This window comes from Aspergillus lucknowensis (assembly GCF_044049455.1).
Source record: "Aspergillus lucknowensis strain CBS 449.75 chromosome Unknown BJX67scaffold_24, whole genome shotgun sequence".
In the NCBI taxonomy this organism is placed as follows: Eukaryota; Fungi; Ascomycota; class Eurotiomycetes; order Eurotiales; family Aspergillaceae; genus Aspergillus; species Aspergillus lucknowensis.
In genome coordinates, this window is record NW_027263568.1 from 335,983 (window position 1) to 359,149 (window position 23,167).

At 51.6% G+C, this 23,167-nt stretch overlaps 10 protein-coding genes across 10 annotated transcripts; 5 read left to right on the plus strand and 5 right to left on the minus strand.

Moving 5' to 3' along the window:
• Positions 1-793: 793 nt before the first annotated feature.
• Positions 794-1,554, plus strand: BJX67DRAFT_381838 (putative SNF7 family protein (Cta1); the record flags this gene model as incomplete). Its single annotated transcript, XM_071033088.1, has 2 exons — positions 794-859; positions 970-1,554. The coding sequence occupies 2 exons, from the start codon at positions 794-796 to the stop codon at positions 1,552-1,554; spliced, it is 651 nt and encodes a 216-aa protein (XP_070885590.1).
• A 101-nt stretch (positions 1,555-1,655) lies between these two features.
• On the plus strand, positions 1,656-2,748 carry BJX67DRAFT_381839 (putative thiol methyltransferase; the record flags this gene model as incomplete). The annotated part of the gene is made up of 2 exons (XM_071033089.1): positions 1,656-2,342; positions 2,392-2,748. The coding sequence occupies 2 exons, from the start codon at positions 1,656-1,658 to the stop codon at positions 2,746-2,748; spliced, it is 1,044 nt and encodes a 347-aa protein (XP_070885591.1).
• Positions 2,749-3,017: 269 nt separating this feature from the next.
• Positions 3,018-5,469, plus strand: BJX67DRAFT_133544 (NRAMP family metal ion transporter). Its single transcript, XM_071024572.1, has 3 exons — positions 3,018-3,922; positions 3,984-4,255; positions 4,322-5,469. The coding sequence occupies exons 1-3, from the start codon at positions 3,287-3,289 to the stop codon at positions 5,145-5,147; spliced, it is 1,734 nt and encodes a 577-aa protein (XP_070885592.1). The 5' UTR covers positions 3,018-3,286; the 3' UTR covers positions 5,148-5,469.
• Positions 5,131-7,222, minus strand: BJX67DRAFT_388566 (isocitrate lyase 1; the record flags this gene model as incomplete). Its single annotated transcript, XM_071034379.1, has 5 exons — positions 5,131-5,742; positions 5,795-6,347; positions 6,415-6,757; positions 6,815-6,970; positions 7,019-7,222. 5 exons carry the CDS (start codon positions 7,220-7,222, stop codon positions 5,382-5,384), a joined length of 1,617 nt encoding a protein of 538 aa, XP_070885593.1. The 3' UTR covers positions 5,131-5,381.
• Positions 7,223-7,475: 253 nt separating this feature from the next.
• BJX67DRAFT_133806 (uncharacterized protein) lies at positions 7,476-8,942 on the plus strand. The gene is made up of 3 exons (XM_071024574.1): positions 7,476-8,176; positions 8,251-8,598; positions 8,671-8,942. Exons 1-2 carry the CDS (start codon positions 7,728-7,730, stop codon positions 8,576-8,578), a joined length of 777 nt encoding a protein of 258 aa, XP_070885594.1. The 5' UTR covers positions 7,476-7,727; the 3' UTR covers positions 8,579-8,598; positions 8,671-8,942.
• BJX67DRAFT_133709 (alpha,alpha-trehalase) lies at positions 8,940-12,071 on the minus strand. Its single transcript, XM_071024573.1, has 5 exons — positions 11,375-12,071; positions 11,235-11,307; positions 11,050-11,171; positions 9,251-10,992; positions 8,940-9,197 (listed from the first exon to the last, which is right to left on the minus strand). The coding sequence occupies exons 1-5, from the start codon at positions 11,519-11,521 to the stop codon at positions 9,020-9,022; spliced, it is 2,262 nt and encodes a 753-aa protein (XP_070885595.1). The 5' UTR covers positions 11,522-12,071; the 3' UTR covers positions 8,940-9,019.
• Positions 12,072-12,295: 224 nt separating this feature from the next.
• Positions 12,296-14,911, minus strand: BJX67DRAFT_372554 (putative potassium uptake transporter; the record flags this gene model as incomplete). The annotated part of the gene is made up of 11 exons (XM_071031266.1): positions 12,296-12,569; positions 12,624-12,667; positions 12,722-13,436; positions 13,487-13,601; positions 13,649-13,945; positions 14,010-14,039; positions 14,095-14,264; positions 14,295-14,439; positions 14,495-14,631; positions 14,695-14,815; positions 14,875-14,911. 11 exons carry the CDS (start codon positions 14,909-14,911, stop codon positions 12,296-12,298), a joined length of 2,085 nt encoding a protein of 694 aa, XP_070885596.1.
• A 795-nt stretch (positions 14,912-15,706) lies between these two features.
• Positions 15,707-17,028, minus strand: BJX67DRAFT_133420 (short chain dehydrogenase/reductase family). The gene is made up of 4 exons (XM_071024571.1): positions 16,866-17,028; positions 16,563-16,797; positions 16,182-16,485; positions 15,707-16,126 (listed from the first exon to the last, which is right to left on the minus strand). The coding sequence occupies exons 1-4, from the start codon at positions 16,893-16,895 to the stop codon at positions 15,907-15,909; spliced, it is 789 nt and encodes a 262-aa protein (XP_070885597.1). The 5' UTR covers positions 16,896-17,028; the 3' UTR covers positions 15,707-15,906.
• Positions 17,029-17,051: 23 nt separating this feature from the next.
• Positions 17,052-18,896, plus strand: BJX67DRAFT_355323 (deubiquitinase OTU2). Its single transcript, XM_071029296.1, has one exon. It carries the CDS (start codon positions 17,529-17,531, stop codon positions 18,519-18,521), a length of 993 nt encoding a protein of 330 aa, XP_070885598.1. The 5' UTR covers positions 17,052-17,528; the 3' UTR covers positions 18,522-18,896.
• A 51-nt stretch (positions 18,897-18,947) lies between these two features.
• On the minus strand, positions 18,948-23,096 carry BJX67DRAFT_355327 (putative histone acetyltransferase). Its single transcript, XM_071029297.1, has 5 exons — positions 22,980-23,096; positions 22,180-22,896; positions 22,019-22,098; positions 21,887-21,934; positions 18,948-21,819 (listed from the first exon to the last, which is right to left on the minus strand). The coding sequence occupies exons 2-5, from the start codon at positions 22,626-22,628 to the stop codon at positions 19,202-19,204; spliced, it is 3,195 nt and encodes a 1,064-aa protein (XP_070885599.1). The 5' UTR covers positions 22,629-22,896; positions 22,980-23,096; the 3' UTR covers positions 18,948-19,201.
• Between the last annotated feature and the right edge of the window lie 71 nt (positions 23,097-23,167).

Genomic DNA, 23,167 nt, shown 5'->3' on the forward strand with positions numbered 1-23,167 from the left:
CATCGGTTGAGGAAAATAGACGGTTGGTGGTACTTGGTTGGGGGATAGGGAAGGGCAGGGGCAGTTGACATAATTGCGTGGGAGGGGATACACAACACGCGAACAAGCCACACATACCTTCAATGAGCCTGGGGAATGAGGAGGAAAGAAAAGGAGTGTGTGATTATGCGAGGATTGCGAGTCACTCTGGCAGAGTGACAGACTGCACGCGATCAGACAGTCACTTTGAGCGAGGGGATGACCGTCAGTCGACAGCACAAGACACAAGCAACGCTGGCGGGCTGACGTTCGGCAGGCAATCGAGTGGTGCCTGGATCGGCCAGCAACTTGTGATCCGGGCGGGGATACCCAACAAGCCCAATCGCGGTCGCAAGGAAGGTTCAAAGGAAATAATAATCGTGAAGACAGGGAGTTAAGAGGAGGGGGGCGTGAATAATCCGAGGGGAAATGGCCACAACCGATTGTTTCAAGTGCTTCCACAGACCTGTGGACTGTGGACCGGAGAGAGTTGGGTTCACTCCTGGCTGGTATCCCAGTATTATTAATAATAATCATAGAGATCTCTGCGAGCGACTCAGGATACATAGCCCTCTTCGAGCGACGCCGCAGTGCCGCCCTAACCAGCCCGGGCAATACTACCTACTTACCCAAACGGGAAAAGCGGGATCCAGCCCGCCCGCCGAGGGACCAGTGAGGCAGTGAAGTCACATCCACAGAAGCTCATCAGCCTCCAAGCTGCACGCGCTGCCTCTCCTTCTGCCTTGACATCTCACTTACCTCTTGCATCATCGACATGAACCGGCTATTCGGCACCAAAAATGCGGCCCCGAAGCCGACGCTAGACGGGGCCATCTCGAATGTAAGTTCAGACTTGGCCACACGATCCCCGCACTCCCGCCGCCCCGAGTGTGCTCGAGAGACAAGCTCCGGCAGCTCCCATCTTCGTTGAACTAAGTGTTCCCTCCCTAGGTCGAAACCCGGATTGCAAGCATAGATGTCAAACTCGCAGCACTGAACTCCGAGCTCGCCTCTTACCAGTCGAAACTTGCTAAGATGCGCGACGGCCCGGGCAAGAACGCGATCAAACAGAAAGCCTTGAAGGTCTTACAACGCCGGAAACAATACGAAGGCCAGCGAGAACAGCTCTCTCAACAGTCCTGGAACATGGAGCAAGCAGGAATGATGCAGGATAACCTCAAGAATGTGATGACGACGGTTGATGCAATGAAAACGACGACGAAGACCCTGAAGAAGCAGTATGGAAGCATCGACATCGATAAGATTGAACAGATGCAGGACGAAATGGCTGACTTGATGGAGGTTGGGAATGAGATCCAGGAGAGTATATCTCGGGCGTATGATATTCCCGAAGATGTGGATGAGGAGGAGCTTGACGCTGAACTGGAAGCGCTGGGCGAAGAGAGCCTGTTTGAGAGCTCGATGGCCGAAAGTGCCGTACCGAGCTTCATGCAGGATGAGGTGGCACCTCCTCAGTTCATCGACGAGCCGCCAGAGCCAGCGAAGGTCAAGGAACCGGCGTCTGGATTGGGCTGATGTAGCTCCACCTACACGGCCCTGTGTTTGATATAATGGGAGCATCGGAGTTCAGATTTTATCATTTAGTCCATATGCAGAACCAAGCTACATTTGTCACCATGTCTTTTCTCGATGCAATAACTTGGTCTAGTTACATGTCTGTCAGGAGTTTGTTAGAAGAATATCGGAGAATACTCGACAACGCCGTTAAAGAGCGGAAGGCGGACTCTCTCCGCAGCCCCGATTTCAACCCCACACCAAACTTCTCCGCTGCAACTTCTCACAGAACACACCCTTCTACGTTTCGCAATCATGCCCATCGCGTACAATCCCGAAGACGTCCAAAAGACACTGGACAGGCACATCCAAGCTGGAAACCTCCATACCGGGTGGGAGGAATTGTGGTCACAGGGCGACAAAATCACCCTCCCATGGGACAAGCACAAGCCAAACCCGACGTTGGAGGAAGTTCTACCACCAAACGGGCTGTCATTGGTGGTCCTCTCGTTGAGAATGAGGGGGTCGTGACGAGAAGGAAGAAAGCCTTAGTACCGGGCTGTGGAAGAGGGGTTGATGTGCTCATGCTCGCAAGCTTCGGGTATGATGCATACGGTTTGGAATACAGTACGAGCGCGATTGAGGAGTCTCGGAAGGAGGAACAGGATGCCGAGCAGAAGTATCCTGTCAGAGATGCGGAAATTGGGAAAGGAACGGTTACCTGGGTTCATGGTGATTTTTTCGAGGATACGTGGCTAGAGGGGCTGGGATTGGATAAGAACTGCTTTGATCTTATATACGACTATACGGTAAGCCTTTGACGTATGTCTTCTACAATAGTCTAATTGCTGTGTCAAGTTCTTTTGCGCATTCCCCCCTTTGCTACGCCCAGCTTGGTCCCTCCGGTACACCCAGCTTTTGGCCCCTTCGCCCTTTGGGAACCTCGTCTGTCTTGAGTTCCCACGGCATAAGGATCCCCTGCAACATGGTCCACCATATAGCTCCCCGTCTGAAGCCTATATGGAACATTTGAGTCATCCTGGCGAGGAGCTCTCATACGATGCGACAGGGTATATTAAGCGCAACCCCCTCCGCGAACCGAGCCCGTTGGGTCTAGAACGAGTGGCATACTGGCAGCCAGCTCAGACGCATGATTTTGGCACGAGCCAGGAAGGAGAAGTGTTCGACCGTGTTTCTATTTGGCGGCGGCGATAGTTGGCCAAGTTAATTTATCTCCCATTCTCCGCTGGTGTCGGCCTTCCAGTCGCAGCTTTAGTAATTCTCGGTAATCTTCCCAATATGTCCACGCAATTGGCGACCCCGTCCATCTCTTATTTTACTATCTCTCGAACGAACTATTGTATGGTATCCCACCGTAGATGACCGAAATGCCATCACCACGTTGAGAGCCATCAAACGCCAAGGAGACTATTTGAAGCTTAAATCCGGATCTCCTCTTGGCATTCGACATCCTCGCGCTGGGTGACATGATACGAGTGTTGGAGTTTTCATCTCAGGTAAGATTGGAGGACTCCTCAGCATCACAGATTCATTCATTACTCCGTTGCCCGGTTCGGACATTTTCGGAATCTGAAGACATCGAGCTAAGCAGTTGCCCACCAACTCCACTTCTGACGTGACTCCACTCATCGACAGAAGACAGCGCATTTATAACGGCTATCTCTTCCTGTGGCCTCTCTTGATTCTTCTAGTATCTCAATCTTCTCCGACTGCAACGTCAGTATCCTTCGCCATGAACTGCCCCTCCCGCACCGACGATACCATCCAGCATCCCGGCTGGAACCAGAACCCACCCCCGCTCAATGCCGACTCGACAACCCGGGAGGACTTCAACGGTATGGCCAATTCCAAAGTCTACAGAGGGCATACGTTTGGAGGGCCAGACGATAGAAGTGTATCGGCTCTCGAGTGCTCCTCTCCCTGTGATGGCGACGATCGAGGTCCCAAGACGAGCCCACCAGGCGGGGCGATCCCTGCGTTCTCCGGGCACCAGCCCGAGAGAAACAGTGAGTCGCCACGCCGCCCTTATAGATTATTTTCCTTAAATTCAGTCTCGACCCGAATCATTCAAAGCATTGTGAAGTTCGGCCGTTTTGTCGGTCCAGGATTCCTAATCGCTGTCGCATATATCGATCCGGGGAACTACGCGACGGATGTTGCGGCAGGTGCGGAGTATCGATATGCGCTTCTCTTTATTGTACTCTTGTCGAATCTCTTTGCAATATTCTTGCAATCGCTGTGTATAAAACTGGGCACAGTGACGGGGTTGAATCTCGCAGAGAATTGTCGGGAGCATCTTCCCAAGTGGTTGGTTCTAACCCTCTATGTCTTTGCGGAGGCGGCGATTGTCGCTACGGATATCGCGGAGGTATATCAATGGCCCTACGCTCATGTTACGATATTGGGAGGGGCTAACAGCTGAAGAATAGGTTGTCGGATCCGCAATTGCTCTCAACCTGCTCCTCCACATCCCCCTCGTCGCGGGCTGCGCCATCACGCTAGCAGATGTTCTCTTCATCCTGATCTTCTACAGACCGAATGGCTCCATGTGGGGTCTGCGACTGTTCGAGTTCTTCGTCATGGCCCTTGTGCTAGGCGTAGTAATATGCTTCTGTATCCAGCTCTCCCTGATAAAAGAACAATCAGTCGGAGACGTGTTCAGAGGCTACCTCCCTTCTTCCGCCATAGTCCAGTCTACAGGGTACACCATCATTCCCTTGCCTCCGATATTGACATACTTATGGCACCCATACTGACTCACCAACAGCCTCTACCAAAGCTGCGGCATCCTCGGCGCAACGGTAATGCCCCACTCAATGTTCCTAGGAAGCGGCATCGTCCAAGCCCGCCTCAAAGAATTCGACGTGACAAAAGGCTACATCCCCCCAACGGTCTACACAGGGAGCTCAAACGGCACAGTCGAATACCGGCCCTCCCTCGACGCAATCAACGGCTGCATGAAGTACTCCATCATCGAGCTCGCCCTCTCCCTCTTCACATTCGCCCTCTTCGTCAACAGCGCCATCCTCATCGTCGCAGGCGCCTCGCTCTACGGGACCCCGGACGCCGACGAAGCCGATCTCTTCGGCATCTACGACCTCCTCTCTGCATCTATCGCGCCCGCAGCGGGCACAATCTTCGCGCTTGCGCTTCTACTCTCGGGACTCTCGGCGGGAATTGTCTGTACGATGGCCGGCCAGATGGTCAGCGAGGGGATGTTGAATTGGAGCATCCGTCCCTGGTTACGAAGGCTCCTTACCAGATCTATGAGTATTGTTCCGAGCATCATTATTGCCGGTGCCGTGGGGAGGGACGGGCTCAATAAGACGCTTACCGCGAGCCAGGTGGTGCTCAGCGTCATCCTTCCCTTTGTGAGTGCCCCGCTTGTATACTTTACCTGCCGCAATCGGTACATGACTGTCCCCGTTGAACGGGCGCGTGATGTCGATGGCGGCGGCGAGGAGGTCGTGGAAGGGGAGGGCATCAAAATGGGGAATGGCGTCGTTACCTCTGCGTTGGCTATCTTGGTTTGGTTGGTCATCGCCGTTATGAATGTGGCTTTACTTGTTCTTGTGGGGTTGGGCAAAGCTTAGGCGTCACCAATTCAGAAATTCGTACAAGTCGAATCTAGCAATATATGCTGGAGATATGGTGCTCCTCTTTGCTGATTCTAGAAAGTCAAGAAACAAGCCTACATCATTGTCGAAACGAAGTACAGTAGGGTAAATAGACGGTATTTTCAAAGAAACCAAATACATAGAGAGCGTGGCACTTCAATGCAAATCGCGATCTAATACAAAGAAATGACAGACTTCTAGCTATGTCGATCATGACTTGAACTGGTCCTCTGTCACACCTTTACCCATAGCGGCGGTACTGCTCACACCACCAGTGACCATCTTCAGAAGGTTATCAACATAGTTGGCACCGCTCCACTTCTGGTGCGTAACAACGTCGACACCCTGTTCCATCTCGGGTTCTTGGACGAGCTCTCCGTATGCCCGCATACCCTGCTGAGCATATGCCTTGGCGAACTGATGCGTAATGAGAGCGGTGGTGTGGAGACCAGCCAGGGTGATGAATTGCCAGGCGTATCCGAGAGCGCCCAGGCGCTTGATGTATGTCTCTTGCTCATCACGAGGCATAGCCTTCTTCCAGTTGAACGAAGGGGACAGGTTGTATGCCAGCCTAGTTCGATTAGTGTTTGCTTCAGAATACTTGAGACAAGAGAAAGACTTACTTCTGCTCAGGCCAAACGGCGTGGACTCCGTCAGCGAATTCCTTGGCCTGTGCGTAGTCTGGAAGCTTGCTCTCCATCCAGATCAGATCGGCGAATGGAGCGTAGGCAACGGCACGGTTGATCGCACATTGAGTGCCGCCTCGGTACCGGTAGTAACCTTCCCGAGTGCGAGGCGCTTCCCAGTCAAAGTAAATGTCCGTGCCGGTGATGCCTTTGGCAATAGCACGGGCCTCGGAGTTGCTCTTGCCCTTAGCAGCCTTCAGGTATTCTTCAATAAGGCCCTGCTTGTTGGGGAGTGGGCTCTTGTTGATAGCATCAACGACGGCTTCGTTGAAGAGCATTAAGCCAGCTTTGGCGGTCCATTCATCCTCGATTGCCTGGAGTTCAGCTCCAGTTTTGCCCGCCTGTTCCGCAACGACCATAAGGTCGTTGAGGGGCTGAAGATTGGGGTTAGTCGAACCGATGATGAAGGCATGATCACGGTGGTCGATAGTAGAAGTGATGAGAGTAGCCGCTTCGGAGTCGGTACGAGCGATAGCCAAAAGATCAGTCCCTAGGGATCGCGATGATATATTAGCCGACGCGGCCCGCTGATAGCCGAATATGTTGCTACGACATACCCATGATATCTGCTTGCGCACGGATAGCGACCAGGCGGTTGATGTGCTCATTGATGGGCACGAGAACCTTTCCGGCCATGTGACCGCACTTCTTAGTACCGGGGGCCTGGTCCTCAATGTGAATCCCAGCCGCACCGCGCTCCACGAACAACTTGGTCAACTTCATGACAGCAGTAAGCCCGCCATGGCCGGTGTCAGCGTCGGCGATAATGGGCCGCAGGTAATCAACGTTAGCAACCTTATGGCGCTGGTCCTTAGGAGTGGTGATGCGCTCCTCGCGCTGTTTTCGGTCATGGAACAGCTGAGCGAGGAAGAGCTGGTTGACCTTGTTGGGTACAGTGTTCTATATGGTAGGTAGGTCAGCCAAACCCTATTCCATGCTCCTGTCGGATACGCGTACCATAGGATAATCGGCTAGATCGGGGGAGGGCTCGTCGGTAGATGAGGCGGTGGAAGAGCTTTGCCAACCGGACACGTAAACAGTGTCCAGGAACTTGGCCATCTGGGTGACCATTGTTGGCTCGAGGCAGCCGTAGGTGAAACTAGCCTCTTTGTTCTACAAGACGTCAGTTAATGAATAGGTATATTGTACAAGAATACGGACCTTGAAGTTGCGCTCCACGATTTCCCAGAGCTTCTTAGCCTGGACATTCGAGGGATATTCGATCTTCAAGTTTCCACGCTTCGCCACAATCTGCTCCGCGGTAAAGGGACGCTTGGTGTGCCTCCATCGGGAGTCCTTCCACCAGTTCTTCACAGCCTGGACATCATCCAAGTACTTCTGATCTTCGTCTTCGATGTAACCCATGGTGGCGATAATCAACAACGCAGTTGGGGAAGCGCGGAAATAGAACTTTTAGAGCAATATATTGTACAATGCAGTGCTATTTCAGGGAGACAAAGTAAGAGAAACGGCGCACGCGACAGGGACAAGGCGCAACGAACTCAAGGAGGAAAGGAGGAAGTAAAATGAGGAATTGGCCCAACCCAAAAGTCGAGGATCACAAGCCAAATTCTCGGGATCTGAGCCATCATATATGAATAATGCGTCACAGAAGAGCATCCACCTCAGTATGACTCTTGGTCGGTAAACGCTCGGCTCAGCGGGACAGACAGGAGGGCAGGCGCACCGCCGGCATCTCGTCCAACCGGGGAAATCTCGCCGTCAAGACGCGAGGAGCAATTAGGTTCACCTTGATCCCAGGTTCACAAGCCAGTTTCCGGGAATGTGAGTGGCCGTGGAGGTCGGAACAGAGGATCCAGACTGTGAGAAGATCCTCGGCCTAAAGGACCTCTCGCTGCCTGAGGCGAAGATGTCCACATCCTTAACTTTGGCCCCTTCCCCAGAACCCCAGAGGCTCCGATGTCGATATCATGGAACATTCAGCCGAGAATGCATCTGCCGTCGTTGTCGTTCTGCAGTCGACGTACTGCTTCGGCCAGCAATCGCGAAGGGTGAACCAAACCCCATGTTCTTTTGGGGAAGAAAAGCGAAGGCACATCAGAGGATGACGTCAATACATGTGCTCAGCTTGGTGACGAGCCATGACAATACGACTGTCACATTTTCCCCTTTCCTTTGTCGTTGTCCTGTAATTATAATACAACTTCCTCTTCCACTACTCCGAGTACTGGCAATGGTCGTGAGTCTTCAATGTTCCCTCTGCACCTCTCGCGACACCCTCGATCTCACACTCCTCGTCCTGACCCCCAAGAGCATCATTCCATACGGTACTCTCAACCCACGCGCCTGCCATCAAATGTCTCATACCCGATTCTATGCCTAGGCATCTCATGGCGTCCACCATGGAACGCCTTCGCGACTAACCCAAACAGGTTTCAACCTCGGCACAAGGACCTCCAACCAGAAGCTCCGAACGCCCGTCAGATGCCGTTTCAGCGTTTGTCCTCTGTGCAGAACGAGTCGCTCACTGGGCAGGTTGAACGCGTTTCAGAAGATGGGTATGAGAGATCAAAGCCTAGTCAAGAGCCCCCAGGTGATCGCCGTCGAATCAGTAACGAGATCGCGTGCCAGCACGAGAACTGCCTCGGGAAAATAAGGAGCCTGTCCCGTGTTATTGTCGAGAGAGCACTGTCGGGCTGGCTCGTTTGGAGAACTACATTCAAATATCGGATTGGAGTTACCGGGATTGGCGCAGTTTGAAACAAATATGATAGTCTGAGGTGTGTATTCTGTGCCTTTCTGTTGCAGCCTTTCATGGGCTAAAAGTGAGCTGCTTTGCATCCGGATAAAAGTCTGGGCTGGACTTCTTTGTTGTCGTGCCAAGGTTCTGGCTTTAAGGGCGATGCACTCCTCTTGGCTACAATATCTTTTACACACTTTGTGCTGGTCCGCATGGTTGAGATGGGACTACAGATTTCATTCATTTTCCTGAATATTTCTAACTCAGGTTGTATTTCATGGTGGACCTCTCGCAGCCGCATCTCTATCACACCAACACTAGCCCCTCCATCAAAAAGGACCGACAACTCTATCTATGGCACTGAGCAGGCAAGAATCTGTCTCCAAAGCATAGCTTTACTAACCCTGGGCTTGCCGGTCCCTACTGGACGAGTGGGAATCATGACGATAAATCGAAGCGAGCTAGTCCTGGCCCAAAGGTGACGCAGCCACTCCGTCCCCGTTTCCAAATACATTATCACCTTGCACGGACACAGCCTTGTCATATGTCTCCCACGGAGTGACAGCCCCAAGAGCTCGTCGCTGATGTGCATTTAAAATATCCAAGCCGTAGACGTAACTTGCGTTGACCCAGCCGAATCTACAGAAAGTTAGCAAACTCGGTACTTCAGTGAGAATTAGTGTTGGGCATACCCTTCCCGAGGGGCGCCCTTGAAATCGACGCCCTGGTTCCCGTATTCGGCGTCAACCCTATGAGGATCAATAGGCCTTGTTACGTCGTATTTCTCGACCACGACCCCGTTGAAATCGACGAAGGCTTTCGTGATCATATAGAGCCACTTGTAGGAAAGTCGCTCGGCGTCCTCCTGATATCCGTATCGGAGGAATCCTGTCCAAGCGAGCATTTGCTGAGGAGCCCATCCATACGGATAATCCCACTGTCGGGTCGGCCGGTCCAATCCAACAGCACCCCGAGACTCCTCGGTTCCCGAAACCAGACCGCCGAAAGCCTCAAAACGAGGGAGGGCCTTGCTCATCAATTCCGCGGCTTGTCGCGGCGTTGCGAGTCCAGCCCACATTGCCCAAAACGTCGTGGCACTCTCGTAGGTGGTTCGTTCCTGTTTAGCTGTATCATAATCAAAGTACATCCCCTTCTCTTCGTTCCAAAGGTAGGTATCCATTCTCATCTTCCTTCTGCGTGCACGGCGATCCCAAACAGACGATGACTCGCTCTGGATATCCTTCGTGAGCGCTGTGCGGTATTCAGGTGGAATATCCAGCCTGTCATTGAAGTACGTTCGTATTGCTCGAGCAATATCGACTTCGTACTTGTAAAGAAGAGAGTTCAGGTCTACTGTGGCAAGATTGGCACAAACTCTCTCGAGACGGTAACTTGTATCGTGGCCCGACTCCCTGACTGCTCTGTCGTGCAAGAAATACTCATCCAGGTCCGGCTCTTTAACTTTACCACTATTATACGCCTGAACAAATTCCTTAAACTCCATACCATGCTTTTCGGCGTAGGGCGTGAGGAGGTGGACGAAGTGCGTGGCTTCCGTCTCTGGAGGAACCCCGATACCTAGAGGACGATATCGTGATAGCCCTGATACCGGGTCAAGCCGTGGCTCAGACATCCAGACGCTATAATACTCCTTTATTGCTGCGAGAATCGAGAGCCGAAGGAATTCCAGGGCACCCGGTTCGCTCTTGATGCGATCGTACACGCGCAGGGCCATATCAGTCAGAAAGGGTGGCTGAGAGCGTGTTAGGTAGTACGACCGGTTGGCGTTCAGTATCTTCGCATAATGTTTGATGCAGAAACAGAAATTGATCACCATAGATTTCGCCAGGTCGACCCTGTTGCTCGCGAGTAATCCGAGTGACTCCATGTAACTATCCCATCCGTACAACTCATTGAACCTCCCTCCTGGAACAACGAATGGGACGCCAGAGAACTCTGTTTTCCCCGTAGAGTCCTCCTTCGTTTCTTCCATGGCCAATGCGAGGAGGCCCGGTTTATCGTTCAGATCTCTCATATATTCCGGGGTGATATCGCCAGACAGCTCTTGAACGTCAAGGCGTAATTCAGGTCGCTCCTTGGCGATTCTTCTGTAGTACTCCAGCTGCTCGGGAGCTCCAGGTGGGACATAGATCCGCGGTCGAGGATCATCTGTCCAATCTTTAGGATCTCTGCCGGCTACCTCAATATTAGACCCGTCAATTCTTCTCGTAAGGGAGTTCCAGAATGAGTTCTTGATTAATCGTGAAAGTCGGGAAACTGGATTTTCATTGAGGCGGTCCTCGTCAAGAACAATTTGCTTACGCCCATAGTCTTTAGCGATTGTCAACTCTTGGAGAAGATTAGAAAGCATATATGTGCCCCGAAGATCGAACCGATTGTATCCGGAGGATGCGGCTGTTCCGACGGAAAAGATCTGAGCAGCTATGTTAGCATAAATTGCAGAATTAGACCACCCAACCGCCGCACGCACTTTGGGGCCAGCATCTTCAATGGTGATTTGCATGTTTCTATCGGAATCTTCTCTTTCAAGCAGGCTATGAAGGGTTTCCTCGACGTCAATGAGAAATTTTCGGGGATGGCCGGATGTTGGGTCTAGAGCCCACGATTGTCAATATATGTTGTGTTTTTTTCCGGTTGACTGGGGTATGAACACACCCAAACTGCCCCGTCTCGTATTACGATCGCCGAGCAAATCATTGAGGTCTTGACGATTGAATGATTTCAATGACTATTGAGCGTGTGGCGGTCAGCAAGCCATTCCTAACATCCTCCCCGTAAAGTGCGGAACTGCTCACCGAAGAGAATGCGCGCCGACGGTTCTTTATCCGGGCAATAGCTTCCTGGTCCCCATAGTATACATCCGGGTCTTGGTACGGATCGTTGCCGGAGCTTGTCCGTCGATGGCGGCTAAAGCCTTGAGACAGAATCTTCGAATCATCCATCCTGCCGAGCCACCCTGCCGTGATATAGCAACGCTCTTATCGTAGACTTATTCCAACCCGATAGAAAAAAAGAAATAAAATGGCCGGCAATGGCTCAGCTCACACTCTGAGACTTCTGGTACTGTAAACCCCGCCCTTGCTGTGCAAATAAATTTCTGGTAATCAGGATCGGGAATGGTCGCCTCCGGGGTATCGACGACGTAGAAAGCAGCCTTATAGTCAGATTGAGCAAACAACTATCGTAAATGACTGGGAAGGTATGCGTCTATGAATAGCGCAAGGGAAAATGTTCGAGTTGGGGGGATAAAGAAGCGAGCTCCCGCCATGCTCATGACGGCATCGGCCCGCTCTTGATGACATAACTAGCCCACAGCGGAACCCTGTCTGGGCTGGCCTGGGGCAAAGCAGCTAGCTCATCGTGATCTATACTGTGGCCAACTGCACCTGATCCTGTATAATCTCAATCCAGTTGCGGCCCTAGTGGATGGGTCGCTGTTCCGCCCTTTCTCATCCGCCCCTAGAAGGGGCAAAAGCCTTCGAATTGGGCATATCTTTGAACCCACGTGACCGTACTACGAAAAATAACGTCCAACTCATGGATGACTTTCGGCCCACTCACCCATCGTGATCTCCATAAAATAACGCAGACACCGGGTAACTGCAGACCACATATCTGTCGGGGATGTCACCGTGTCTCTAGAGTAATCGTCTATTCAGTATTCGCCAGGCCAAGCCAAAACTTCCAACAATATTACTGGGAGGGGTGATAAAGTGTTATCGAGTGTGATACCGCCGTACTCTCAGATGTTTATCCTCTGAAAATCCCAGGCTCTTAGACCTATACAGTGTTACTGTTTGGGGGTTGATATAGTCGTCTTCCACCAGCCGCTCGCTAGGAAGGAGGATGGCACGGTCAAGCTGGCTCGGAAGCCCACGATGACGGCCCCGGATCATCAGAGCACAGAGCACTAGTTTACTGAAGACCGAGAATTGCGCGCAGAACGATGTTGAAACTCCGGGGTAACCCAAGCTAAGGCCGACATTCCCGCTGTATAAACATGTCAGAACATCCCGCCGGGCTTGCATGGGCTACAGCACTTACTATGCAGAAACGGCTTCAAAGAAAATCGAGAACACAGAGAACCCCTGCGGCAGTCAGTTGCCAAATCGTTGCCTATACATCTCGAAGTGGGACCATACCTGCTCTGAAGGGTCCATGATCCTCTTGGACTCCGCAACGCAAAGACAAAAGATACCCAGGAATATGTACCACAGGTCGAAACTTAGTTGGTTCCGCATGTGGGTTAGGATGTAACTTTTACCATTATTCTCATCCATCTCCGGTTCATGGGAGTAGATCCCCAGAGCCTTCTCCTCGTATATGTTCGAAGCCCGAACGCTGATCGCGATGGGGAATATGGAGATGTACATCATGACAAGAAGACTAAATTGGACCGCCGGATTGACGTCGGCTAGATTGAACGATGAAGTACCGGTATGGCGCGCTGAAGCTGCTTGGAAAATTGCTGCCAGGACTCGTGGACCAGGAGGGACGGTGTTTACGGCGGGATTGTGGAGATCAAGGAGAAGGATCAGGAGCACATCGACGAAGTTCAAGATGAAAATAATTCCGAAGAGTACCCATGTTGGCCGGCTGCGGAATAGTAGCACATAGCAGCGACGAGGGTAGCTTAGAAGGAAGTTGAGCGGCTCCTTAAGGGACGAATCTTCCGGGACAAGCTTGTACATCGCCCAAATCACAAGCCGCAAAAAGCACGGGTAGAGTGTATTCGCCGCGTACGCAAGGAAACTCATGATGAGCATCAGGAAAGGTGCATCTTGAAATGTCACCATCGAATCTGGTGTCAGAGTAAATCCCAAGTTGTCGGTCATGGTTTGTGCGGAGTATATTGCCCTGGAAGCGTTAAAATTAAAGTAACGGGCGGCAAGGATATTGAGACTTACCACCAAATTCTATTCTGTGCACATTCTTCGAGATAGTCCTTGTATTTAGGATTTGCGTGCTGGATCCAGGCGGCTAAGCAGACTATCCCAATCAAGTGAAGACCGAAGAAGTATCCTACTCCGGATAAGCAAACATCATACTTCCCAGGGAAGGGTCTGTACCTATCACGATCTTCAGCAGCAGACGAAGACTGCGATATTCAACACCACCAAGACGTTCTCGATCCTTCTCAGTCAAATTCAAGAACTGCGAGTTCCTTCCCAAAGTAGCTTGCGATGAGAGGCCTGGGAGGTTTGAGTCCTTCGAAAGTGAAGCCGCTGGTCGGATTTGTGGCTCGCCGACTTTGCTTGGAACTTGCGCGAAGGATACAGCAGTGGCTCGGTCGAGGGATACGTTGCTGAGCCGACGGATGTCTCTGCGGTCAAGCTGCGCTCTATTGTCGTCCGTATACTTCAAATCTGGAACCTCCATGTCAGACAGCTTCCAGCTGGGTGATTTCGAAAAGCAACTTGCCTTCTTCACGAGTGTGGTCAACCTCAATAATCGGATGGCCTTCTGGCATGAGTACATATTTTTCTTGACTGCTTCCTAGGTTTGGATACGTTACCTCCGTCACGTTCGCGAGGCGAAGGGATGTACAGAGCCTTCGGCGTGTCGCCGAAGGTGATCATCCGCTTCAGTTCTACTTCCGAGGCCTCGTGGGCTGAAGACTCCGGCTGTAATTCTCTCAGCGCATTCGTGGTTCTGCACGTGCCTCGAAGCGTCAGAGCATGCCACCTATAGATCCACACTTCAAGTTTCACTCACACCTCAACTGACGCTTTTTCTGCAGAGAGGTTTGCGGGTTCACAGGTATCAACAAGATCCGGCTCTTTGGAAACCACTTCTGACTGCTGCTCTTGGTCGTACTGAGCATGGGGTCGCGCAGGGCGTGGGCGAAGAACAGAGGGCGCTGTTGGAGAGGAGTCATTTCCCATAACCGCAGTAGAAAGACGTTACATGCTTACCTATTTCCTTTAGCCGCCTCTCAAACCAGTATAATCGGACGATGACAATGAGAATATTGATGAACCCGAGGTTAGTTACCATAGGTACGAAGTAGATAAAAAGCTGCTGATAGATTTTCAGATCCTTCACATCAACTCTAGAGCGCGGTTTAGTGGGTGTCCTTGACAGCCTAATTGAGTAACAAAAATGGTTTACTTACGGATTCAGACCCGACTCCGTCGAAGCACTGACCCCGAAAAAGTAAGAGTTGATGGCGCTCACGTTGCCATATGGGTAGAAGACTACCAGCCCCAGAAGACCAAAGAAAATAATGTATGCATCTAGGCAGCTCTGCAGTCAGTAACACGGAGGATGAGACCTGAATCGAACAGTCGCATACAGTGTAAAACCATGAAGTTCAGCGGAAGCTTCCACATTGTCAGACTGGCCAGATGGGGCTCCTCATCCGCACTTTAGCCAAGATGTGTCGTGGTAGAGGAACTCGCGATGACATTGAGCCCTGACAAACCCACAAAGGTTTAAATCCCCTGGGTGTCAACATCTCGCAGAAAAACATTTTGTATTCTTGTGTGAAGCCAAGATTAGCTCATATCAACAGCACTTGACAATAGACGGCCGATCCGAGCTGGTGGAGCGTGAGGCATTTACCCAGGCCAATACAACTGCCACTTACAGACCCCACCACAACCAGGCTCACCTTCCTCATCTTCGCGTTGTTGGAAGAGGGAATAATTTCGTCCAACGGTTTGAAAAACCTTGCTGTGAAAACTCCGGCTGCAGGGTGATATCACTGTGCTCAGCCTCCACCGGGAGAAAGTGACACCTCGATCGACAGCAGACGGTTGAGCGCGAAGGAACAGAAAATTTCCAGAAAGAGGCCCTCGTGGCTTGCGTGCTTCGGCCACCAAACGCAGATCCGAGGGAAAGGATACTGAAAGGATCATCCGCAGGAAACAGCCAGCTCTCCTGGCCAGTAGTCGCGCTCATCGCGGGCATGAGGTTGAGACGCATGCGCAGGGGCCCTTGAGAGGTCACACTGGTGCGTTATGAGCTTATCAGCACGTTGCGTCACTCCCACAGCGCGCAGCATGCAGAGTCAAGGTATCCCAATTGACCGAGCTGGCAAATTATCCCATGCTGGTCCAATATTATTGTGATACGCAGCTCTACAGCAATCCCAACAAGTCCGTGCATTTCTGGTGCAAGGCCCCATGCACCGCAATATTTCAACAATGCACAGAGAACGTGCTTTGAGCTCAGACATGAAACAAAGACATCCTGGTCATGCCATGTGTCTGGTCTATACACGGAATGCTACAAATTAAGGTTATACCTCCTGAAAACGGTCGCCTGGAGCTATGATATCATTCGGACCAGACAGAGGAACCCACCTGATAGTATGCGGACTATACTACAACTTGGCAGCGACAACACTGCCCCCATCCACGGAAATAGTGGCTCCGTTCACATAAGCGCCTGCTCGGCTGCTCAAAAACAGACATGCTCCCGCCACATCTTGCGGGGTACCGATGCGGCCTAGGGGAACGCCGGATTCAATCTGCTCCCGATACGCATCCAGGGTGGCCGCCATCATCTTACTCTGGAATGGACCACAAGCAAGTGTGTTTGATCTGTTCCGTATTAGCCCGATTTCCATAAACCACATCCCACGGATTGACCACGTACGTGATATTCCTCCTTCCAAGGTGGTTTGCAAGCACCCGACTCATATGATGCAAGCCAGCCTTGCTAGCACTGTAGGCAAACGTCTCCAACGCGGGGACCCTCAGTCCATCAATACTCCCGATGTTGATGATGCGAGCTGGGTTGTTGGGCTCCGCCGCCTTCTCTAGTAAGGGCGTAACGAGCTTCGTGAGGTCGAAGACACGGTGAAGGTTAAGGGTAAGGACCCTGGTCCATGCGGAGGATGGGTATTCATCGTACGGAGCGCCCCAGTTTGACCCAGAGTTATTAACGAGGACATGGAGTTCTAGGAGATAGCAGGGAGCATTAGCCCTTCCGTAATGGATGATAGAGGTTCCGTTAATTGCTGGTGTGATGGCTTACTGTTTTCGCGCTTCGAAAGCTCCGCGGCAAGCTTCTTGACATCTTCTTCTTTATAGAAGTCCGCGGGGATAGAGTGCGCTTTTCCCTTCCCGAGCGCGTTGAGCTCGTTCACGGCTTGCTCGCAAGCTTTCGCGTCCCGAGAGGAGATGTAGACGGTGGCTCCGTTCGTCACGTATCCCTCTGATATCATCCGGCCAATACCTTTTGCTCCTCCGGTGACCAGCACCACTTTGCCCTGCCCGTTCTAGTTAGCAATGTTGCCCACCTGGGAGACTTGTCTTGACAATTGGAAGTTGTGCAAACCTTCACGTCAAACAAGCTCTGGAGATCCATGACGGAATGTCTTGCGTAATTGAAATGATAAGAAGATAAATCAGATTGGATATAGCTGTACAAGGGCGATCAAGAGTTATATACAGACTCGGACTCCCGCCGGTCTCCGGAAAGATCGAGGGGCCCTCGAGACAGCCGAGAAGGAGCCCAGAAGCGAAAGATACCGAGGCTCATCATGCAGGAACAACTTTGGTCCGGGTTGACCGATCATTGCCGGTGTTTGGTCAATGCCAATTCGGAGGAGAAAATACTCTGAAGTATTTGAGATGCGCCGAGAGACGGTCATGAAGGCTTCGTCGACTCCACGGGTTGTCCTTTTCTTAAATCATGAATATTGCAGACTCATACACGTTATGCAACACCGAACGGCAGCAGGACGTCATACTTCTCGGTCGATACGCTATTCCCGATAGGGAAGAACCTTATTCGTGGGGCAGAAAGATTTTGGGGTGAAAACATCGCCTTGTCTTGATAGCTAAAGGTCCAGACTCACTACTGAAACATTGCATTCCTCATCTCGAGCTCTGTCCTACTGTCTTTCTATGCCAACTCGACAATCAGGCTCGCCAAGACACTCAATAGAACTACTTTCCCCAGCGTCGTCTTACCCCACCCTCGTTTCACAGTTATAGAATGGAGGACCTCCTAGCTCGGCATCGCAAAGAACAAAAAGATCTCCAAGCACGCATTACACAAAAGAAGAAGTCGGCCACGAAGAAAACCCGCCGAGGCATCAACGATGAGTGCGATCGGCTCCAACGAGACCTCTCCGAGCGGCATCAAGCGGAGATCGCCGAATTGAACGGCGAGACTAACGAACCACTCGTGAACAAACTCGATGACCTGAGTGTCAATGGCAACGATCTAGATGGAGAGAAACAGGTTTCAGAGACTGCACAAGATGGAGAACCGAGGGCCGCAGAGTCCCCTGCAACACATTCATCGCAAAGCTCGAGCTCCACATCGTCAACACAGACAAAGAAGCCAAACCGCCAGAAAGCTCGGCTCGCCCGACGTGCAGCAGAACAAGCGGCACAAGCAGCGCAGGCCGAAGAGGAAGCGTCAAAACAGACAGACCACCGAGGAAATGAAAAGGAAGTCATGGAAGGTGTATTCAAGCGGTTAAAACTAAAAGAGGTGGACATCAACCCAGACGGACATTGTCTTTTTTCTGCAGTCGCTTGTCAATTGGAGGAAATTGGATTAGGTCTCAAACCGGACGCGAACAGAATTGTCCTCCAGCCATCAACTATATCTCGGATGGACACCGTTGTATCACCCCGACACGACGGGTATAGGGCGGTTCGCGCCGTGACCGCGGATTTCATCATGGAGCATAAGGACGATTTCGAGGCGTTTATGGAGGAGCCGCTGGAGCAGTACACCCGAAAAATCAAGCTGACGGCTGAATGGGGAGGGCAACTGGAGCTCCAAGCCATTGCGAGGGCGTACGGGGTAGTTATCAATGTCATCCAAGGGGATGGAAGAATTGAAAAGATTGAACCGGGAGAGACAGACGGAATACACGACGAAGAAGAGAAACGAAAAAGGGTAGTCTGGTTGGCATACTACAGGCATACATACGGGCTTGGAGAGCATTATAACGCGTTAACGACGCAGGCTTGATTATGGGCGTAGACAAAAGCTAGCGATACCACCGTCCCTAGAGCGTGTCTGGACACCTCTCCAGAGTCTACTCACGAGCATAGTATAACATTTGTTTGACCCACCAATAGCAGCCTCGTATCTGACATCTGAACACGTGCAGATACACGCTTGACTGCCCGGACAATATTTACACAGTGGCTCTCGGCAGGCGGCACGATATAATTGTTCGCCCACAGCGTCTTTCACGAGGACGGCTCAATCCTATAGGGGGAAACGATGGCTATGGGTGACGGGTGGGCTGTCCTATACTTGGATTTGGGGATAGGAGGAGGGAATGATGGTATCTACATAGGAGCGGGCACCAGTGGAGGACACTTAGGGTCATGATACATCGATAAACCACTATTTTGGGCGACTCAGGCCCATCGATTTGCTATACAACTCTTTTCAAAACTTGTGTCTCTATTAAAGAGGCTGTGCCCTCAGAGAAACTAAGACCAGAATCTGGGGAAGAATAAAAGAAAAGCAGACGCCTAAACAAAAAACCCGATATCAAGAACTCCGGTTCCTGCCCACTCCTTGCTTGATACGACAGAGGAGACAGAGAACAGAATACAAATAAAGCCGTACTAAAGTGTTAAAACGCCCACCAATGCTTGACCGTACTCCTTAACATGATGATAGCCCATTTTATGGGACTACGCCTCCTCCATAACAATATCTCCTTCCGCATCAGCCTCACTCCCGTTTATATCGCTGGGGGTCTCGCTCATCGCAACGGCCTCGTCTTCAGCGGGTATGAGCATTTCGAACTTCTCCACAACGGTTTTGCGGCTTACAGAGCGTGTAAGCTTGCTGGCTTTGCCTTCGACCTCTTTCGCCTTCGAAGGTGTGACGGGGCCTTGCTGATCCGTTGTAGCGTCTGCGGTGACGCCGTTCGTCACGGGTCGCTCTTCGTCATCGGAAGCAGTCTCAGCTGCAACATGAGCCTCAGCGTCGACTCGTCCGTCAGGAAGGAGAGCAGTCTCTCTTTCACTGTTGGCTCCAGCTTGCTCCGATATATCGAGTTGATCGGCTTCTAGCCCGTTGGTTGCGACACTCATTGAGTCCACTGAAGGAGAATCAAATAGTTTTGCGCTTCGGCCCCGTCTTACACTAGACTCCCTAGCAATAGGGGTGACATCTGTCACCGAGTTTCCCTTTCGGGGCGTGCTGCGACCACTAGTACGAGCGGTAGCTGGCGTGATGGAAGCCTTGTTTTGGTATGATTTGCTTCCGAAGGGACGACCAGCACGCTTCTTGGAAACTGGAGCTTGAACAGGGGGGTAGACCTCGAATCGCCAGGCCGGTATTGCACTCGCACGATCCGATTCCGTCTGAGCACTGGAGCTGGATTCTGTCGCGTCCACCGCTGCTTGATGACGGACGCCGTTGGCATTAGAGAGAAGTGCTGTAGAAGGAGGCCCTGCAGGCTCAACCGGTGGCTCCCCCAACCTCGCGTTACCCGTCCCGTTCGTAAGCGGCGGGCTAATTTGGTTCAAGGTCTCCGGCCGCTTGGGCGGCCGTTCTAATTCCGTTCCCTCGTCACCTTCTTCATCTTCAAGTCCCTCACGTGGTGCAACAGTATGTATAGGGGCACGGTCGAATTGCAACTGGTTATTTCGGCCCATGATGTAGGGAGTCCAGACAAGTGCATCTGGATTAAGCGTAACATAGCCTTTGCTTTCCCAGCTGCGAATACACTCCTCGAAATAACTGTAGTCAAGACGCAGTGCGTATGTTCTCGTCACTGGATCTCTAACCAAAGCGCGCAACGCTTCCAATCCCGAAACAACATCATCTGCCGTCATGCCCGTCCGCTCCGAAAGCTCAGCAATGCTGATTGGGGTTTTCTGATGTCGGAGATGGTATGACAGTATAAGCCGCCAGTAATTTCGATATGACACTAAACCCATATCTGAAAGGGGTTTCTCAGGCGACCCTGTTTTACCTTCGATACGTGTGAGTAAATAAGAGAAGTCGATGAGAAGATTCCCATAACCCTTCCGCTGATGTATCGGTAAGGTGAGGATGCAGGAGACGTTATTTGCCGAACTCGGTCGCTTCTCTTTGCTAAAGTAACCCACAAAGTGGCAACCAAGGTCATCGCACTCGGTCATGACATAGAACAAGAATGGCTCGACATCATAGTAGAGAGTCTTAGAGCCGAGGAATAGTTTGGCAAGCAAGCATAGGTTTTGACAATAAACGGGATTTTTCCGTCCATCAACTTCAAAGATCGAGATGGAACCTTCACGGTATATCTCATCGCCGGGAGGATGTTTCGCGGGACATTTGAGTTTATGGCGCCACGCAACATAGTCGGAATTCATATATTTCAAGCAAAATTCACAAATGTAGAGTACTCGATTTCGGCTGTACTCCTCAGGATATGGGGCTGCGTACCAGGTCTCAATCTCAAAACCGCCGAAGTTGATATACTTGATCCGAGATGGGGGCCCCGAAACTTTCTGTGAAGCGTGCTGCACTGTATCACCGCCACTCTCGGCCTCTATGAGGCGTCTTTGCCAAACTTCTTGAGCCTTCTGTCGAGCAACCTCGAATCGTTCGCGATCAAGGTGGGTCGGTAACGTCTTAGATGTATCGGCATCCGTTTCCGATAATATACCCCCATAAGGCTTCGATTTCGACGACTCTTCCAGCTCGCGTTCACTGAAAGGATAGAGAGAAGGGAAATACGACGCTGGTGTTATTGGCGCAAAGTGCGCCTGTGGTTCATGTGCTGTTGAAGTTGGTTTTGGAATCTTCCGATTTCTAATCGAAGACCGACTGCGTGAGCTCAAGATTTTGGCTAGTTTGGTTTCATGCAACCTAAAGGCTACAATAAGCTTGCCAAATTGTTTTGAAACCACACGGCAGCCGTCTTGTTCGTCCTTTTGAGTGCGCCGAGAACGAGTTCGCACGGGTGATAGAGAATCAACATCCTCTTTCGTCTGATCTTGAGAAACAGATCGCTCTGTGTGCTGCGGGGTTTGGGTTTGTCTTTGCCGCTTTCGAAGAACAGGGGTGTGCTCTTCTGCATCCGCAGATTGGGTTTTCCGCTTCCTGAGTGATCGCGAACTGTTCAACAGATCTTCATCAACGGTCACGGTATTGAAGATAGAATGGAAGTTGGAGCGGTCACCGCCGCTGTGAGCTGGTAAAAGTTCCTTGCGCATATTCTTCGGGCCGCTCTTCCGCCGTGTGGAAACATCTTCCTTGGGGCTAGGCTCCAAATTCTCTTGATGACACGTCGGGCATCTCCACGGGCCGGCATCTACGAAAAATCAGAATATGCGTCGAAAACATAGGGGAAGGGACACAATTTGTGTTCATCAGCATACCTTCCGCCTCGTCGAGCGCATCATGTTCGCGGGCACATTGCCGGTGGGCTGTCGGGTAGCCGGTCAGTACGAACAACTAAAAGTTGGGGTTCCGGCAGGCCCTCATTTTGATAGGGCCGCGAATCAACGTACAGTGATCGCCACAAACAACGCAGCTCAGATATTCCTCAAACTCCTCGCTCGGGTCATGATCTTCGTCTTGCTTGCAAAATCTATCCCGTTTTGTTAGGTTCAAACTCGCAACCCATTGAGCTGTAAATTATCCTCGGGCCGGGGGGGGGGGTGTAACCTACACGCAGTTCCCACGGGCGGCATTTTGATCGGCCTCAACCTCAGCACCGCCGTTGCTCTCCGCTTCCCATTCTTCGTCTGAGTCGCGGCTGCTAGACGAAGAACTCTCCGCTTCCCGCTCGCTCCCACTCTGCTCTTGGAACTCCGGGTCATCATCCGCATCCGCGTCGTCCTCATTATGCGATGAATGAGCTCCTTCCGGAATCTTGACGGCACCAACAGGCTCTGCTTCATCAACTTCGCCGTTTGGAAGTACATCAGGATCCACCTCTCCCTCCGCATCCAGGTCCTCGTCAAATTCAGCAACTCCGGTCTCGGCCGCGACTTCGCCCGAGTATGCGCGGTGCACAGCATCCTGGAGCTGTTGATCCATCTGATACAGGTCAGTCTCTTCCCCTTCTGCATCCTGATCACTGTCCACAATGTTCTCCACTTGCACAATCGCCGGCATGGTGTAGGTGACCGCGGTCGCCAGTTTGAATGATTGTTAGCTCCTTTGCTATATAAAGTCTGGTAAAATCCGTCCCAAAGAGAGGAGAGGTGGCGGGCCCGATATTTGAGACTATTCTCGTTGAGTCGTCAATCATCGGGAGCCGCATAGGACGATTATCGGGAACATGAACGAATGGCCTTGGACACTGAGTATCCAATATCACAAGGCACGAGAGCTGTGAATTTCGCGAATAAATAGATAGTACCGATTGCTAATCGCAGCGCACCTAAAACAATAACCGTCAGTGAAATCGCTCGACAAGCTTCAGACAATGGCAAGTAACGCGTTAGAAGAGGATCGGGACCATACCTCTGAGACAATCAGAACGGCCACTTCAGACAGGACACAAGTAGACGCGTAAATCGACAGCGTAACACCCGGCCGATGGGCTTTCTTTCAGCATTCAGAGCGCTCGGCGACGGCCTTCTTTGCCCCCTTCTCCTGCTTGTGAGGTTGAACGGGGAGCCTGCTGACTCAGCCGGCCGGACCGCCCTTAA